This window comes from Pagrus pagrus, assembly GCF_965226575.1.
Source record: "Pagrus pagrus genome assembly, chromosome: 14".
Lineage (NCBI taxonomy): Eukaryota > Metazoa > Chordata > Actinopteri > Spariformes > Sparidae > Pagrus > Pagrus pagrus.
The window spans coordinates 22,141,836-22,160,615 of record NC_140198.1 but is presented as its reverse complement, the minus strand read 5'-3'; the positions used below and the strand labels follow the sequence as shown (position 1 = coordinate 22,160,615).

At 44.2% G+C, this 18,780-nt stretch overlaps 1 protein-coding gene across 3 annotated transcripts in view; it reads left to right on the top strand.

Moving 5' to 3' along the window:
* The window catches only part of stard13a (StAR related lipid transfer domain containing 13a), a 60,898-nt gene that overhangs the window by 20,941 nt on the left and 21,177 nt on the right, over positions 1-18,780 (top strand). Inside the window, exon 1 of one of the 3 annotated variants that reach the window (XM_084372727.1) lies at positions 6,739-7,190. The exons of 1 other annotated variant lie outside the window; for it this stretch is intronic. In XM_084372727.1, the coding sequence (XP_084228853.1) occupies positions 7,067-7,190 (124 nt within the window). In that variant the 5' untranslated portion in view covers positions 6,739-7,066. Of the gene's footprint in view, positions 1-6,738; positions 7,191-13,722; positions 14,270-18,780 lie in introns of those variants that run through there. One more of the 3 variants, XM_084372726.1, reaches the window with a different exon arrangement.

Here is an 18,780-nt window from a genome sequence, read left to right as displayed (position 1 = left end):
TTGCGCGATCCGTCCGTCCACAACCCTGTTCCCTGAGCCCGCTCCCTTCCCCCACACACACAAGTGACAGTCAGCTAGGTTTAGAGTGAAACATCAAAATTGCACAGTCGATGGAGTTTCTTTAGTTGAATTTCTTTTTTCACACCCCTTTAAAATCCTCTTTAGCCATGAGAGACAGGTGAGCAAAAATGTACTTAACCTGCTGTCACGTGCTCCCATTCCAGTCCTTCTTCTGTCTTCAGTGTGATCATGAGCTTTTAAGTCATGATGTAGAAACAACAAGGAAGCTACAAAGAAGATGCATTATGTTTTATTGCTTGGAGCGTTTAAACAACATGTTGATAGCTTTATATCACAAGGCTATTTTGACTCAGACTTGTTACTTCACCACTACATTCCCCAAAAACCACTAAAATATCAATTTACCTGACTTGTTGTCAGGGTTAAATGCATAGTACATAATGTCTCTCAATCAAAACAGCACAAAAGACATGGGAATTGTGGGATCATGGGAATTGTTGTCTTCACCGTTGAACAATCCCCCTTGCATTTCTGTGTATATATCGTCAAAGTAGGCACCAAAACTTTCACTGACTTTCCAAGATGTTGTCCCCACTTGAAGAGGAGGTTCACGTTTGGGCTGTAACGATATCAGATGTCCGCTGTACGAACAGAGTCATGATAACGATGTAATCGGGATGTATACTGACAAATCTGGGAAAAAATGCTGTCTGTCAGATTCAGCTTTAGCTTTGTTTGGTGTGCGTTTTATCTCTTTTTGCAAATGAATTAGAGAAGGAAGTGGAGAGAGAGTCTGTAAACTCAACTGGAAACTGGAACTCATTCTCCCAATAATTCCAGCACCACATGAATGCACTGTGCATCTTCTCACAGGCAGTTTGTGCTCATTTGACCTCAGATGACCTGACAGGAGGACAAGCGAGACGCTCTACCTCCTCCTCCCTCTGCTCCAACCTCTCCTCCTCCTCTTCCTCCTCTCCCTCCTCCTTTCTCTGCCTCTAAAAGACAGCAGCCTTCTCCCAACCAGCCCTGTTCATTTCTGTAACCACTGCGAGATCTGATTGCTCTCCCGGTGGAGACGCCCATGCTCTGCTGTGTATTTGTTCTGAATATCTGATCCCGGGTTTCGGTCCAGAACATGTCCATTGTGCTGCTTTGATTGGCTGTTTGAATGTGTTAGGTTGGTGTTTTGATTGGCCGCTGCTGTGAGACAGTGTTCCTGTGGTGTTCTCCCCGCCTGCTCGGGGTAGACGTTGACCTCACGGAGCAGCTTACCGATCCACATCCCCACAGCCCTCAACATCACAGAGGGGAAACACAAAACTGATCCTGGATCAAAGTTGCTTAAGTTTTCCCACAGAAGTGTTTGATTTCTGACCTGTGGCCTCTTTCTTTCTCACTCTTTCTGTCTCTTAACCCACAATCCACCCTGTTTCTATAGTGTCTTTAAAATCCAGTCTTCTTCAAAGGTAGATATCTTTTGTAGTGTCCCACATTTACTACAATTAGCTGCTGGTTTCTTTTACAAAAAGGTAGCAGGGTTCAGATTCAACAGTTTTAGAGAACTGATGACTTTTTAGCATCTTTGGCATTCCAGTCTCCACCAATCAGTCCTTCTGTGTTTTATACTGCTTATCAATAGACAGTGCTTCAAGTGAGTTTCTGCTGTGCTAACTGCACAGTCACAGATTTCCTCCCTGAAGGGACACTCTAACGATGTATGTTACGCCTGTAAAGTTGAGAGACAATTTCAAAAAACAGTCAAAACTGAAGCCACAGGGGCCGAGACACACTGATTTTGAGTCTCTAGCATTGAACAAGCTTTGGGATTTATGAAAAGTTCCCTCCAGAGCCTCAGATGACATTGTTGTCACAGGCTGAGATGTACTCCCCAAGACATGCAAACTTAAAGGTGCACTAGGCAGCTTTTTTATGGGTCTTTAAACAAACAGAAACAGTTCAGATGTGGGAAGATGTATTTTCATTGTTGAGTAATCTGTTAGTTGTTTTTTTGTATTTGTGGGGTGAGACAAACGGCACATTGCTCGTCGACAGTTAAAAATACAGGACTATATAACCAAAATTACATAGTGCACCTTTAAGATCAGGTGCACATTAAGCAGAGTTGCTCTTTTAAAAATAGGCAGTGTATAAATAAGAATAATAAATCCTGCATCTTCTCAAAACGTTTTAGATGAACCTCGCACAATGTTTCAGGGCGTCAGTAAATTTAAAATTGGACTTTATATATCAGTAGTAAATGTTTAAAGGATTAAAGAAACTGCAGAAAATGTCAATTCTGCTTAATCTTCTCCTCATAGTTATGTCAGAGTGTTCTTATATTAAGCCAGCTGTGCCTGTAGGTGGCTGTGATAATGTGCTAAAATCCCTTAATCCTGCAGCCCACACACGTTTGCACAGGGAACGTGGGTCACAAGGTAATGTGTGCGTATGCAAGCTGGGTACATATGCATCCACTTATACGTTAGCTTATTCATGATTTGTGTTTGCGCAGGTTTAACTTTATTTATTTGCTTCTCATGTCCGTACACAACATTGTGTGTTTATGCGTCTCTGAGCGTCGGGAGAGCTCGTCGTCATGCCGTCTCTCTGTCTGGTACCTTCAGGGTTTTCTGTTACACTTTGGTTTTACGCTGTGTTTCATGGTTGTAAAATAATGCTGGTGTATGTGCGTGTAAGTTATGACATAACGTCTACCACACACATGCAGTTGTACAAACAAAGTGTCAAAAATTGAAAAACAAATGCACCAGCAATCTGTCACACAGACTGTTTCCTTTTCTATAATTATGTTTCATAAATAAAAAACTGCAGGCACGCTCGTTCGAGAGCAAAATGACTGCAACCGTACAATTATAGATGAAATACAGTCATGCAAAGCAACGTCTCTTCCTCTTATCCATACTTTGGATATAGTGAATAGAATAGAAAGAGACTGAGAGGCTTTCCATGAACAACAACACATTAGACCCTTCTGCACCTTTTATTACAATGCTCAGATATTCCTGTAGCTCTAATTAGGACTGCTGCTGCTACACTAGTCTTGATATCGTGATTTTAAAACGTAAAGCCACTTTGATCTGACTGACAACAACTTGAGAGCTCCTCGGCATAAGTTCTCTGCTTGGTTGCCACAAAAAAGTCTTGAAATGGTCCAACATCCTGTAAAAGAATTGTCAGTTTTCCTGTGAAAAATATCTGGTTTTGGTCGCCACAAAAACGGCTGGAGATGGTCAAACTTCCTGTGAAAACTAGCTGGTTTTCCCATTAGAAATAGCCAGTTTTGGTCGCCACTATAAAGGCTTGAAATGTCCCCAAAGACTCTCGTTGTGGTCGCCTGTCTGGCAGCCTTCCCTTCCACCTTCTGATGTGAAAGTCAGCTAATAAGCATTTAATATGAACGTGATATGCCACGTCTGGTACAAATGTCAACCTTGGATGTGTCCGTGGTTTGCACAAACTTCAACTGCTAACATTATATCCTGGTGACCGGGCTGCCTTGTGTCCATCTGATCCATCTGGAAACGTCACATTCTTTTGTTTTGCAGCAGCCTGTAAACCTAAGGTGTGTTGCTCTGAAACAAGGACCTTGTTTGTGTCTTTCATTACGAGACATGTGGTGGTTCGTCTTGTACCTGTACATAATTTATTCCCACACAGTCTTATTCCCGTCGCATGCTCTCATCATCATCATCTTTTCAGGGCTGTCTTTTCCCCAACCCTCTTTTTACTCCTGTCTGCTTTTCCAGTCCTCTCCTCCACATGGATTACAGTCTCCCAAACCAAATATAAGCCTGCGCGACGGCATCCAGTGCCTACATCTTCTTTAAAGGGATCCCTGGCCTCATTGCTCACAGATCAATGCCATGCGCCTGCATATGTCGCGGTCTCTTGCCAGCTTTGGATCCAAACCCATGAATGGAGCTGATTCAACTGTTTAATTTGCTTGCCTCTGTTGTTAACCTCCAATCAATAACGAGGCTATAACGGAGAAGCTTACCCTTGAGGAGGTATTGAAAATGTCTCATATTTAAGCAGAGCTGTAAGAACAAATTCATTGATTAGCTGATTGACGGCTTTTATTTGTCCAATGTGATGATATCTGTCAGGTTTGGACTGTTTGTCGGGCAAAATAAGAGTTTTTAAAATGTCACCATGGCTTTAAGACATCGTCAGGAGCAGTTTACACCCTGCATGAGTTAGAATAACACGGTAAATGGAAAACCGAATATTTCAGCTGCACATATTAAGTTTATTTCTGGTGTTTTCAGGATGTTTTCACTCTCGAAACTCAAATTAAAAACATCTGGATGTAAACGATGAAGCGTCTCACAGGGGCGACCCTCCTGAGAGAAGGAGCTGCACACAGACATGTTTTTGACACATTTAAGTTGTGTTTGTTGTGTCGTATTTTCAGTTTAGTGTGTAGACAGCTCCTTTCAAATAGAAGACCGATTGCCCAAACGAGGTTTCTGCACACTGCGGCTGACCATTTATTGAGGCATGTAATATGTTTCCAATATTTAGAAAAAAACAAAAAAACAAAAAACCAAAGAAAAATCAAAATTCAAAGCGGAGAGGCTGTTTTTGCTGTGTAAAGAGGGCTGGTGAGGGCCTTTCTATTACCAACAGCACTACATCAACGGTAAGTAGCCTGTTTTTCAGTGTGACTGTGTCCCATTATTCCCAGTCTCCCCCTTTCATTTTCACTATTTCAGTATAATCATGTCATGTAACATGCCGTGTGACTTTCATCCTCTATTTGCAAATATCAGGCTCGTGAATCTCATTGAGCTGTTTCATGAGAAGCAATCGAAACAATTACGGAAACTCATCTGATGTTTTGTTCCATGAAGTGCCTCCTTTCTTGCTTCCTCCTGTCCCACACCGGATCTTCTAGTGTCGGTGGTCTTATCGTCAAACTCTCCCCTCGGCTCCTCAGTTCCTTCCCTTCTGTCGTTCCTTCTCCTCTCAGCGACTGATAGTTTCATCAGTCTTTTCCTCCTGAACCACTTTCCCTCTCATCATTGCCGACTGCCAGCGCCAGCCATCAATCTCACCCTGGTCTCAGCAGTTTAACGCAGGAATATAAATCACCGGGTCTCTCCACAGCTTCACTGTCATCGGACACCAGGCCACAGCAGGGCAAGGCAGAGAAAGTAGGGCTGTGAACTCCAGCCTTCCTCTTTAACTTGTGAACTCTATGTTTGACGGAGAACCAGTAAAACTGTAGAAATCACCTTTTTGAGCAAAAATCCCCGAGTGATTATTCATAGCCCCATTTATGACAGTAACCAGTAAAGTGGTATTCGGTGTCCGGATAAGTGCAGGATTCTGCTGACTGCCCGGGATGTCGAGCGTGTTTCGACAGGCCGAAATGTCGAATCAGGCCTCTGCTCGTGGATCCGTGCTGACCTGGAACTCAACACCACACACAGGACATCCGACGGTGTCAGGCGGACGGCAGCTGAGGAGCATCCCGGCCGGTCTGATCACTCTGTCTGGCATTCCTGGGATAACACGGGAGTAACTCAGAGCTCAGAGAGAAATTCCCGAAACTCTCAACCTGTCAGACGGGTGAATGACACACAAAGAGAGGGACAGCTCAGACGGTTGATGTTTGTGCACTTTCACCTGGGTTGTCAGGCAGACTGGAGAGTGTGAGTTGAGCATACTCGCTCTTTACTGAAGTAGACGGGGACTTGTTTTAAAACTTTTAAAAAAACAGCTGAAAGAAAACATAAAATGGCTCCATAAAAGTCTCTGGAAGCCCCAAGATCCTAAATGGATTTGAAAAGACGTTATTTACACTTCAGACGTGGTGCGTGCTAACACTTTTAGCTTAGCCGCAACAGTTCAGCTTAAAAAAGGGCGTGAGTAACATCTTTTCAAACCAAATCAATTACACAGACAGAACATGCAGACTCTGCCCAGGAGGGCCTTGAACCCCAGATCTCCTCACTGTAGGGCACCAGTGCTATCCACTACACCACCACGCTGCCCTGAAATGTGACTAGGCGGTGGGAAATTGGAGGTGTGATCTCTCCCTGAATATCGATCCGCACGAGCCCATGGAGGAACTATTCCTGAACACTTGTGCAGTTAAAGGAAAAACCCGCTTTCAAAACATACTCTGGATTCCTTTGTGCATTTTGTTGTGCTTCTTTCACATCACAGAAAGAGATCTCCAATGCAGCTTCAACTTAAAATCACCAACATTTACCGTATCCAGCTTCTGAAATGTTTCAGGATCTGCTGCTGTCCCCTGTTTCCCGTCATTATAAGTGACATACATTTAGTTTTTTGGCAGCTGATGAGACAAAATGATCTATTTTGCTGGTGACAGGACAGGACCGATGGCCCCCAGCACTCTGTTGCTGCAGTTGCCTCCCTGTAGAAGTTCACACTGAATGAGCAGAGATGCTCGGGCGAGCTTTTCGCACACAACTCAACTTTGTGTGCATGCTTGTATGTGCGGCATGACTGTGTGTTATTAGTGTGTATCAAGGGGACTGAAAGGGATCCTTGTTTGGGTGTGTGGGTGGGAGAGCATGTAGGTTTGGTGTGTGTGTTTGAGAGAGAGAGAGAGAGAGAGAGAGAGAGGGTGTGTTACAGGCGGGGAGGGAGGGGGGGGACACCGCCTCTCACATCTGGCTCTCCATGTCAGAGACTCACATGAACAAGTTATGCTGAGACAGTGCTGCACCTTCAGGGTGCTGAGGAGGAGAGGAGAGGAGAAGAGCTGGATGGACTGATTCTGTTGAGCGGGTCCGGATCCTGTGAACAGGACCTCATCCGCCTGCGCTGGTGCAGGAAGGTGACGCAGCGTTAGAGGAGCTTTCACACCAGGTGAAGCGGTGACGACCATTGCGGCACAGCAGCAGCAGCAGGAGCAGGAGCAGGAGCCGCCGGGAGCGCACTGGAATAAACACAGGGACTGAGGAATAACGGGCTGCTGACGGAGCGCTGCATGCTTTTTGTATCATTATTATTATAGTCAGGGAGTGAGTATGCCTCCACCGCAATGACAACCCAGCGAAGGTCTGCCAAGCTTCAGCTGCGGCGGTCGATCAGCGAGCAGCTGCGGGACTCCACGTCCAAGGCTTGGGATCTGCTGTGGAGGAATGTGCGGGAGAGACGGCTGGCAGGTCAGAGAGCCAAAACACCCAGTGGGAGTGAAACTTATTGTACTGTTTTAATTCTCAGTGTTGACTGACGCGAGTCTGTTAAATAGATCTGTTGCAGCATGAGTCGTGAGCTGCTTCCTTTAAGACATCCCGTTGTGGCTTTTTAAAAAATCAACATATCAGGGTCTGAAAATGGATTTCTGTCTGCGTTCCCCCGCGTTTTTACCATTTTAAACAACTTTGCTGATTAATATCAGAATGATATCAGAGACTGAAGTTAATCCTGCTGTGTGTATCCTCTGTGTTATGCCTGTAGCGTCGTGCGCAGCGCGCTGCCTGATATTTTGGGAAGGTCATTGTCAAATATAGTGCTCCAACCAGCGCAGGCATGTGCCGTGGACAGGAGCCCAGCTGGGGGGTTTCAGATGCCAGTCAATCAGCATTTGTTGTCCCAGTCTGCGGATTTGCTTATAGAGAAAGCGAAAGGAGGGGGTTTCATATTTTTGGGGTGTTATCAGCAGGGAGTCCGAAATGTTCTCCCCGCGCGCCAATGCACCAAGTTTGTGGAGGGTCAGTGGGTTTGCTCTATATTTACAGTGGCCTGGATGCGCAGGGTTGGATGTCTCCCTCTCTCTCTCTCTCTCTCTCTCTCTCTCTCTCTTTCTCTCAACTGTGCGTCAGAGATGGAGAGAGTTGCATCTGTCTCCCGGGTTTAATGTAATTATCGAGATGTCTGCCTCTTAAGCAAATTAAGCGATCAACATTCCCACATGCAGCACCCCGCAAACCGAAATCAGTCGAAGCCACAGTGCCTGTCAAGTGCAAGGCAGTGATAAATCGCTTGTGTGGCCAGCAAAAGGCCACAAAGCCATTGTTAAGCATCATTTTCAGTACTGCATGATGGGTAGTTAACTATGAAGAAGATGCTTTTTGTTCGAGAGGAGTCAAATGGAGCATCGGGGAGCACCTGCTGCCCCTCCAATCCTCCCCCCCTCCAATGTCTCACCCCTTCATCCTGCCCTCAAACCCCACAGCCCCCTCCCACCCCACCCCACCCCCACTGCTTAACTCCCCAGCTCACAAGGCACACAGTTCACATCTGTCTGGATCAGATTTAAGGGAAGGGGAATCCTTGAAATGTGCACATGTGGCCTCTCCGTTACGCAGAGAAATGGCATTTTATATGTGGAAGTGCATGTTGGGAGCCGATCAGATGTTTTGAATTGAAACCGTGTGATGCATTTGCGAGGGACGGCTGTTTGAACAAGAGAAATGGGCCTACGTTTCAAATGAGCGCACTGGATTTGGCTTAAAAACTAAAACAAACAGTAATAAATGCACATATAGCAGAGCAGAGTGTCCGAGAGTCACAGAGATTAGGCAACGTACTTCGAGTCCCACTGCGTGTTCAGGTGGATTCGATTGTGTTCGTGTTTCCGCTCAATCATCCGAATGTTGTCGTGCGTGTGTGAAAAACTGAGAGTACATAATAGCACCTGGATTTAGCTGTAATCCCTCAGATTTTTAGGTTAGCGGTGGGGGTCGGAGCTCCCTTTGCGTGTGGGATTTGAGGGTCTTAGTCTCTTGGGTGGGGGTTGTTGGTGACTGTGCGTGTGTGGGTGGGTGAAAACACAGATGCAGGTAAATGAGTTCAAACCTTTACCTTGAATCATCTCTGTGCGGCTACATCTGTGTGTCACCTGCAGCTGTCTTTCACTGCTGTACTGCCGATACTCAGCTAGCTGGCAGTAAAACCCAGTGATTGTTCGGCTTCATGTTTGTGGCTCTGAATGCTTTTGAACACAAATTCAGAAGATTCTTTGTGCTTTCTAAGGTAATCTCAAGGCTGTTCCAACGACGTTAGGTTCCTGCTTTGGTTAAAGCCTTTAAATACCTTTCAAAAGGTACGTTTCCCCCAAGGAAATCATATTCACACAACCCCATCACCAGAACCAATGTGGCAATGTTTCTGAGAGCCACAGATATGTTAAAACTTTGCTTTTGATTTGTTGTTTACGTGTCTTTAGGTTAGATTTTTTTAATTTTACGTTGTGACAACACTGTGCTTATATTCAGGCACAAAAACGACTTGGTTAGGGTTAGGAAAAGATCATGTTTTTGCGTAAAATACCCGGTTGTGTTGCCACAAACATGGCTGGAAAATTCCCTGTCGTCTCGCATTAAACCCTTGTTGTCCCTTGAGTCAGTTTTCTTAGGCTGTCATCAGTATACTGCATTTCTGAAGCAGAAACGCTCAGCCATGGCATTGACTGCTTGTATGATATAAAAAACACTGTCTGGACAGGCTGACAAGGCTTGATTTTCATGAGATCTCCCGCTTGGCAGCCGTCTCACCCAGCAACGCCTAACACCGCCACCATCCCCTCCCCCTCCTGACATGAACGTCGGACAAACATGTACAGTGTGTGACACATATGAAACGTACACACTTTTGCAGAAAAGCAAAATGCCGACATCTTATTCTAACGACCGGGCGGATTCATCTGCGTTCACAAGGAATCACTGCAGCGCTTCAGAATATGCCAGATCTGGCCCACACATTTAAACGTGTCAGTTTAATGATTGATGTGATTTAGCCTGCTCCCAGCGTCATTTCAGATGTTTCTTTTATCTCTGTTGCGCACATGTGCAGCCTCAGATGCTCAGGAATGGGGGCTCCCTCGGCTCTATCTAAGTCTGTAGGTTAAAGATTAAAGGTGAGGAGGCTTTGAAAGTCAGAGCCCTGAAGCTTGGAGATACTGACTGTGGAGCTCAGGCTGGTTAGTGTCATCCTTTGGATAGTTAAAAACCTCCCAAAGGCTTTTTTATAATGAGACCTGCAGCTTTTTCATGATCTATATTCTATTGCCGGTTCCTTTCACCTCTGCTTTTATTTGTGTTCTGTGATTGGCTAACCCTAACCCTATTTTATTATTGCCTTTCCTTTTAGCTGAGCTAAGCACAAATCCATTTGAATTATTTTGATTCATAAGATGCCTTATTTTGACAAATAAGGCATGATAAATGTGTAAAATATTGATATTAGTTCCGTCATGTGCATGATGTCTCCATCAACCTCTTACCATGTCAAACTGTGAAATAGACCCACTGTCTGGTTTTGCCTCCCCTGAAAACTGTGGTTTCACTTTCAAAATAAATCTAGGTGCTGTATCTAGGCAGCTGGACTTTCAGTTTCTTGAAGACGTTTCACCTCTCATCCAAGAAGCTTCTTCAGTTCTGCTTCAGTTCTTCTTCAGTTCTTCTTTATCCTCTTGGATGAGAGGTGAAACGTCTTCAAGGAACTGAAACGAGTCCAGTTGCCTACGATACAGCACCTAGATTTACCATGACCTGGATGACTGAGAACCCTCATCAACATATTTCAAAATAAAGGCACCTACTTGGTTAGGTTTAGGGAGGGACTGTGGTTTGGCTTTAACTACTTCCCTAAAAGATTCACCATTGACTATTGGCTTCACACAGGATTCAAAGCCTGTTTTTTTGGGTGATGGTCCTGCGGCTAGACCACCTGACCATCCCGAACTTCTTGCTGAAACCCACTTTTTAGCTCTTTACACTACTGTCCTTCTTTGCTCCCATCATATCGCCCCCTGCTGGTACTGCACCTTCACATGCGTGCACTTCTCACGCCAATGCGAGGAAAACCATGACACTCACACGAGCTGTCTTGATAGTTTCCTGTGCAGATTTTGTGTTTCAAGCTCTAAGAGGAAAACACTTCATTAATATTTATAGCTAGTAGTCATTAATGGGAAGATCTGGACATAGATGCGTCACTAAAGATGATTTTTGTTTCTGAATTTCCTTCTTTCATCCAACTGTTTCTTGTTGTGCCCCCACCTCCTGCTTGTGATTCATCTTTACTGTCATATAACTGTAGTCAGTTTTTAGTTTGCCTGTTCGGTTTTGGCCTGCTGTAACTGAGACACAGTGATGGATATTACATTACTGTCCTCTTACTACAGCCCTGCCCCGTGCCAATCCATTTACACACATCTATTTAGCTCAAGATCACATTACTGCGTCAGCCTGCTGTGCCCGGCATCAGTCAGACGGTTCACTCACTGCTCTGCATCGTGTTTTGGGTCCATTTTCTTTTCTCACTTTATACAGACTGACATTAGAAGTAAACAAAGTCGGTTCACACTTCCTGTTTTTCAGTGAGACATCTTGGAGATAAGCTGTGATTGTTTTTCCAGATTACCTCAAGAGGGCAGTCTAATCAAATCACAGTTTTTAGATTCCTCCCTGACTTTGAGTGAGCATTAATATTTGATACGCGTTCACCTCTCCGACAGCGTTTGACCTGCAGGCTGAATCTCTCTGCTGTACAGTAATGCCCCTCTACTGTGAGATCAAGTGCCTGAGTGTGACTGCTGACCTGAAATTGACTTTGCCGTGACCTACTTTTCACATGCACCCCGTCCCACTCTTAGCCCCCCCCCTCCCTCGCCCATTACCTCCCTAAAATGAATTAAAATGACCCCCTGATATCCTCTAGTCCTTGCAAATCACTATTCTGCCAAACTAGGTCAAAGTATGAACTTCCCTCCTCCTTCACTGCATTCCATACATTTATCCTCCAACTCATTTACTGTATGGCAACATTCAGCCACACATTTCAGACTTTAGCATAGATTACTACAACTGCTACGCAACTGTTGTTTGACAGATGTTACGACGATCAAGAGGGACCCAGCGAGGAATGTGGGTGATCTTTATAAACTAGTTCATTCAGTGTTGTAGTTTCATTTTGTGCTACTTTATACTTCTTCTGCATTTCAGAGGGAAATATTGTAGTTTTTACTCCACTACATTTGTCTGACAGCTAGTTCATTTGCATTACAATTTCACATAAATGCACATTAAATAACATCAGTTACGTTGATTTCAGCTCTTTCATATTCATATTTGTTTGCTCATAGAAAACAAAATAAAAGTCGCCTCTGCAATGGTTTTTGAATATTTTATGAAGACATTTCTCGTGCTACACAGACGCACCCGGCAGTGAAAGTGGTGCATGAAGAGGAATTTTCATTTGTCCTCTGGGGGTGTTTTGATGTGAATGTGGATCAGATCCATGGTTTGAATGTCCCACATTTTATTGTGTGTCATGCATTGTGGAACCGTTTTGGTTTAGACGAGGGTTGCGTCAGGTAGACGGCGCAGGAGGCGGAGGTGGTCTCATCTGTAATGATGAGCACTTTTTGCGTTGATATCCGTGATAAATGTATTTGGGCGTATCTGCAATATCAAAGAAAGAGTGGGAAGCAATATACTGTAAGGGCAAACAGAAAAGAATAGTAGTTTGTGTGTGTTACAGCTCCTCCGGGTGAAATCTGGAAAATTTCAGGGTAGCAGTGTGTGTGTGAAAGAGGCTTAGGAATTGTCAGCAGCTCCACCAGAGAGACATTTCCCCTCTTAAATTCTCAGACGGTTTCATTTTCATAGCTATTTGAGGCCCAAAGAGGTAAAATAATCCAACATTTAACAAAAAAATCAGAGAGTTGAATGATAAATCATTTAATGACCCGTCAGACTTATCGTGGGAAAGGGCCCAGCGTCTAGGTTGGAAAACCCTGGACTGAACAAAACCTGCCTGATAGCTACATTATTGACTTATCATACATGTATTATCAACTTATTGATATATGGACATGACCTAATGAAAGACTGTTCCAAATTTTTTATTTTTATTTATTTAAGTGCAGTCTGTTTTTGTTAGCAGAGCCTGAGACTCTGGTTTCATTTTAATTACGTTTTTTACAATATTTGAACGATTTTCTCACATTCCAGCCAATGTGTGAATATTACTATGAATTAAAAGTTCTGTCCCCTTTCAAAGGGTGTTCTTGCATTATAATGATATTACATTATCAGTAAATCAGTCCATCTGGAACGGCTACAGTAGTAAAATGCTGCTTCCATGTTGTTGTTTCCACAATCTGATAATAACGTTGGTCAGACTGAGCACTTTTACTTTTGATACTTTGACACACATTTCGTTGTTGGGATCAGTTATGTGAAATGTCATGTGGTCTGAGCCTGATGGTGTGGATTAGAGAACTTTTCTGAATGGCATTACAGTCCTACTCAGCTGTAGTAACAATAGGTTTTCTCCTACATACATTCCTCGTGCACCCCCACGCACTCTCTATTGTTCTTCACTTTCCCATTTCACTCTGGCATACAGCTGCTGGGAAAGTGTTTCTTTTTTTTTTAGGCCTGTCCCCTACTCTCATCTCCCATCCCAGATATCCCCTTCTCTCACACACTCATTTGCCCGAGGCATGTACCAAATTGTGTCTCTGGCACAGCTTCAGGAAGCAGCGTTTTCCCTGAGCTCTCGTGCCATTGGCCGCTGGTCATGTGAGCAAAGGAAAGAACTTGTGGAAGTCTGTGAGTCTTTCTCCCATCTCAGCTGAGAAGTGAGCATGTGTGGGTGTGTTTGGGGAGAACAAGGTCTGTCATCTGAGTCAGGTGGTGTGATGCAGCTCGTGTGTGTTTGTTCGGCTGTGGTGAGTTGAAGGGAGGAGGCAGGCGGGTGGGGAGCTGATTTGGCTTCCAGTGAGGGCATGTTAGAGGCAGGAATTCAGGAGGAGTGCTCACACAACGACTCATCAGGGTGAGAGGGAGCGGGACTTGTAGGTTAGTGAATGTGTTATGGACCATTATGGATGAAGTGGACGCTGCAGTGAGTATGGACAGTACAAACGGAATAGAAACTGTCCTACAGGAGGACGTCACTGGGCGAGTTATCAGAAGACTAACCATCGCTGTCAGTGTGGACAACACAGAGAGTGCTGACACAGTCTGTACTGAGGCCAGCGTGGATAGTGCTGACCTCACAGAAAGTAGGAGCGTGGAAATCGATGACCGAGTGGATCAAAGTGCCAAGGACCAAAGTAACAGTGGCGAGAGTGACGGCGACAGCACCAATGAGGGAACTTGTCTGGAGGCCATGACACCTTCCGGGCAGGACTACTACCTGAGGCTGGGCGACACCCCTCGTCGGCGCTCGGCCCTGCGCCTCTCGCGCATCATTGCCCGCCAGCAGCTGCTGCGGAGGCTGTCACAAGGTAGAAATAGAGAGCTACGGCCAAGTGGTCGTGTGTGATCAGATTCTTTAAAGAAAAGAGGAAAAGATTATGTAAAATTCAATCAAATTATGGCATTTTTCTCAGAATTGTTGTTCTTTGCTATAGATAGCTGTTTTTACAAGGAGATGGAACCTAAATACAGCTGCAACGCATTAATCCACGAGTTGTCAACTATTAGATTAATTAGCAACTATTTTGATAACTGATTAATCAGTTTGAGTAAGTAAAGTAGACATATTCTGCTCATTTTCAGGTTCAATATTTTATTTCATCTTACTACTAGAATATGTTTACATGCTTTAATGCTCAAAAAAGCAGCTTGTCCCAGCTCCTGTCTCTTTAAGGCCCCCCTCCCGATTACCCAGTCTGCTCTGATTGGTCAGCTCACACACGCCTGAACCAGCAGCGTTAACAACAGCAGAGCAGCCGTGCTAAATCCATTCTTGTGTGCAAAACCAGCCGCTAGGCAAAAGTTATGCAAATGTGTGACATGGTGACATAGTGTGATGTCACAAAGTGACAGAATTAAAGACGGGACTACTGATGAGATGTTCAGGAGCAGTGTTCTCTGTGGTATAGAGGAGCTTCTGTTGGTGCGGACTGTTAACTTTTAAGATCTTTTGCACGTACAAGAACCGGAAGGAAAAAAGCATAATAGGTCAAACTTGTGATTCAAGCTTCTTAAATGTAAGCATGTTCTGCTTTCTTTACCCCTCTATATAAAACAAGACATTTGAGGGCGTCATCTTAGTCTTTGGGGATCACTGATCAACATTTTTCACCATTATCTGACATTTTATAGCCCGACATGTATAGATGTGACACTGACTTTATAGTGTTTGAAGCCTACCCTGTGTGACTTTCCCTAGTTTTCTTATCTCCTGTGGATGAACTCAACAAACTCCTCATGTGACTGTCCATTGTCCAAAAGAAGAGAGCTGGGTGCAGATTCAAACAATGTAAGCTTTGATCAAGAAGTCAGTTTGTTAGTTTCAACCCTTTTATCACTGGTCAAAAATCCCACTTAAACCCACTAAGATCGGCTTTTGTGTGCAATGGGAATATGAACACTCAGCATTTGCACGCGGGTCAATTGTCTCTGCAGTTCACGGGTTTTTATCACCTCGGCTAAGGAAGGAATTTTGGATGTGGTCTATTCAAGGACGTTTTATGACTGGACACAGTGTTGGAGGCGGAGCCCCGTTCATTCCTATAAAAACTGCTCAGTGGTGTTTTGAAGCCAAAAAAGTTCGACTTCCCACCTATGAAAATACCTGGATTGCCGACCAAGCCGGCTAACTTCCGGTTTACCGCCCGGCTAGCTTGAATGGGGATAAAATCATTTAATCATGCTGCTCTTCTAGACTTTCCAAATGTTATTGGACAGAATGGCTCAAATATGACAGTGAAGCTAGTTTGCAGGGGTTGTGACGCTCAAAAGAATTTATCCACCATTTCACCGACACTTCTTTCACAATGGGTCTATTGTTGTTTTCTCTTCCGGGCTCATTCGTGATGTGAGAAGTGACGTCAGTGAAATAACGCTTCAGATAAGAATCACAGACTGCTGCCTTGCCTGCGGGAAGTGAGAATGGGTGTACGGCGTTTAAAAAAACCCATGTAGATCAAGGAATTATTCAGTATTTATCCTCCTGCGCAGATTTCTACACACTAAAAATGAATAGACCTTACACGTCTAGAAGTAGCCCATCTATCTTCTGTTTCATCATGCTTTTTAGGTTTACTGGCAAGAGCTTACACACTGCAGGTTGCCAACACTCCCACTTCTTTCTGGTTGTAATCAGACAGACATATGGAGCCACTTCCCCTGCAAAGATGCCTTTCATAAATCTAAAAGAAGTCATAACAAACCCCTAAAGGACTGTAGTGTTATTGTTTTTGTCTATGTCCCGTCTCTACCCAGCTCGTCAGCTTTGTATTCCATGGTAACTTCCTCAGCTTCCTGTCACATGACTCATGCTTCCCGGGCAGTAAACAGAACATCCCGGTGTTCGTTTAAGAGGCTCTGGGCTGCTCTGCTGCCTGTTCTCATGTGTGCTGAGTTCACTGTAGAAGATGAGTTACTCTGCTCTGTGGCTTGAGGTTTTTTCCAGGTGTGCTGTTGCTACACTTCAAACACATCAGATCTCCGTGGTGTCTTTTGTTCCGATCTGCTGTACCGTGGCACACAGCTCGGGTTTTATGACGCAGCAGAAACTTGTCGGGTCTTGAGGGAATCCTGACTGCTGACGAATTTGTCGTTGCGAGCCAAATCTAAATAACAAAATACTGATATGCGTGAAGGCGAGAGAGACAGATGACAGCTGCAGCGGGTGAGGAATGTAATTGGTAGAGGCAAGTTTATGCCTGTGCTGGTTTTGAGTGATGGTTCGACTTATTTAACTTTCACTGCCTGCCTCTTGCACTAATACACCTTTCAATCATACTCTCTCTCTCTCTCAATGTCCTCCTCACACACACACACTTCACAGTTACCTTCCACTTAAAGTGTCAGACAGACTTAAATATAAAATAACTCATTCACCTGACCAAACCTACATCCGAAGCCTTTCAAAAGCTTGATTCATATCTGAAAGTACATGCCGTCCCTCCTGCTGCTTATACACACAGGCTATATACAGGCGGGTGACAATCCAGCCACCTGTTTTCTTCTCAGGATCTTGTTATTAAGTTTTTTTTAACAAAAGGTTGCATGGTTGGGCAGGCATGTTCTCTCCACACATCCCCCCACCCCCTTGATTATCTAGAAAAGGTTCAGTACAAAGTCTCTTAACTTAAAGTGGAGAAACTTAAAGGGTAACTCCACCAAATCTACACATTAAAGTGTGTTTACAGGTCTTGGGGAGTACTACCGCATGTGTGGTAACATAGTATAAAGCCTTTTATTGCTCCAGTGGAAGCTGCATGTAATTTGAAAAATTGCCTCCAGTGATGTCACTCATTTGCTAAATTGCATTATGGGAAATGTGAGCGCCAGGTTTTTAAAAAGGAAGAAGAATGTGTGCAATAAAAAGGTGGTGTCTCTGGTTCTGCTGTATCATGTGATCATTTGTTTTTAAACTGTCCAATGAGTCCAATAGTGTTACAGGAGTGCATTGTTAGGCCAGTGGACTGCTTTCCAAAGCCTGGCGCCTTCATTACCCACAATGCAACTTAGACACTGAGTGACATCACTGGAGGCAATTTATCAGCTTACATGCAGCTTCCTCTGGAGCCACAAATGGCTTTATTAAAGTATCCAGACCTTGTAGAATTTCTTATCAGCTGCTGACTGAGGAGCGTAACACTCTTAATGGGTCTCTGTGGACCTTCTGTGTTGTGCTGGAAGCTGATCTCTAGTTTATTATAGCAGACGTTAGCTTCTGCTGCTCTCTGTTAGCTGAGCGGGGAGAGGCACTGAGACAGGACGCTCGAGAAGGTGCATGAAGGCACATCCTTTGGACTCTGTTCCATCAAAACGATTTTGAGGCTGTTATTTTAAGGTAAAAAGTTATACCTCTACCCATAAAACAACCGGCACAAGTGTTTACCTTCACACAAACAACAATAACCCATCATGGAAACATAAACAAACAAAAGGTACGAAAACTACTATATCACAATATATATGTAATATGTTTATTCAGGTTTTGTTTGTAGTTTATAATTTGATTGACATGCATCTGGTTGTATTTTGTTTCACTTTCTGTCAGCATAAGTTAATAAGTATGTTGATTTTCATGTAAGCTAACTGAACTCTCTGAACTCTACTGGAGGGATGACACAAAAAAGTTCCTCATTTTGCAATTTGACGATAGCAGAGCGCTGTCTGACACCTCGCTCCAAAATCTCTGTAGTAGTTGTGTTGAAATCTGGTGGCCGACCTTGAGTTCCCTGCATGCAAGCATTTATTATGTTTCTTCACTCTTTTAGTCAGGGTTTTCATTGAACTTGTCACCTGTCTGTGTTGATCCTTTTCACACTTGACGACAGCTGCTTCTAGAGCAACTCCCACTGAGTGGAGCTGTCAGTGACAAAACCACAAGGCTGTACTGACTGCCAATCCGAGCTGAGCACTAAACCACTTCTTTGTAAATGCTCCACCACAAAATAGCCAAATGGATAAGATGCAGCACATACTGTACATCCCACTGAAGTTACCATAATTTGACAGAAATGCTGCGACACGTCGTTTTAACACCCTCTGCTGGAGAAAACGTGGCACGACCGAACACACGACTCGATCGCCTTTAATCTTTTTCTTGTCATCTCACTAATCCAGCACTCACCATAACCTCAGTGCTGTTAGTAATCATCCTCACAGCTGACATACAGCAGTCCTGCCGCATCTGTCACACATCCAGGTGCGACGAGAGGCTCTGCGCCTGAACCTGCAGCGATTTCATGCCGGCGTTGATTCACTTCTACAGTACATTCCTGAGAGCTCGACATCATCACAGATGAACCATACGAGACGGGATGCATATTCC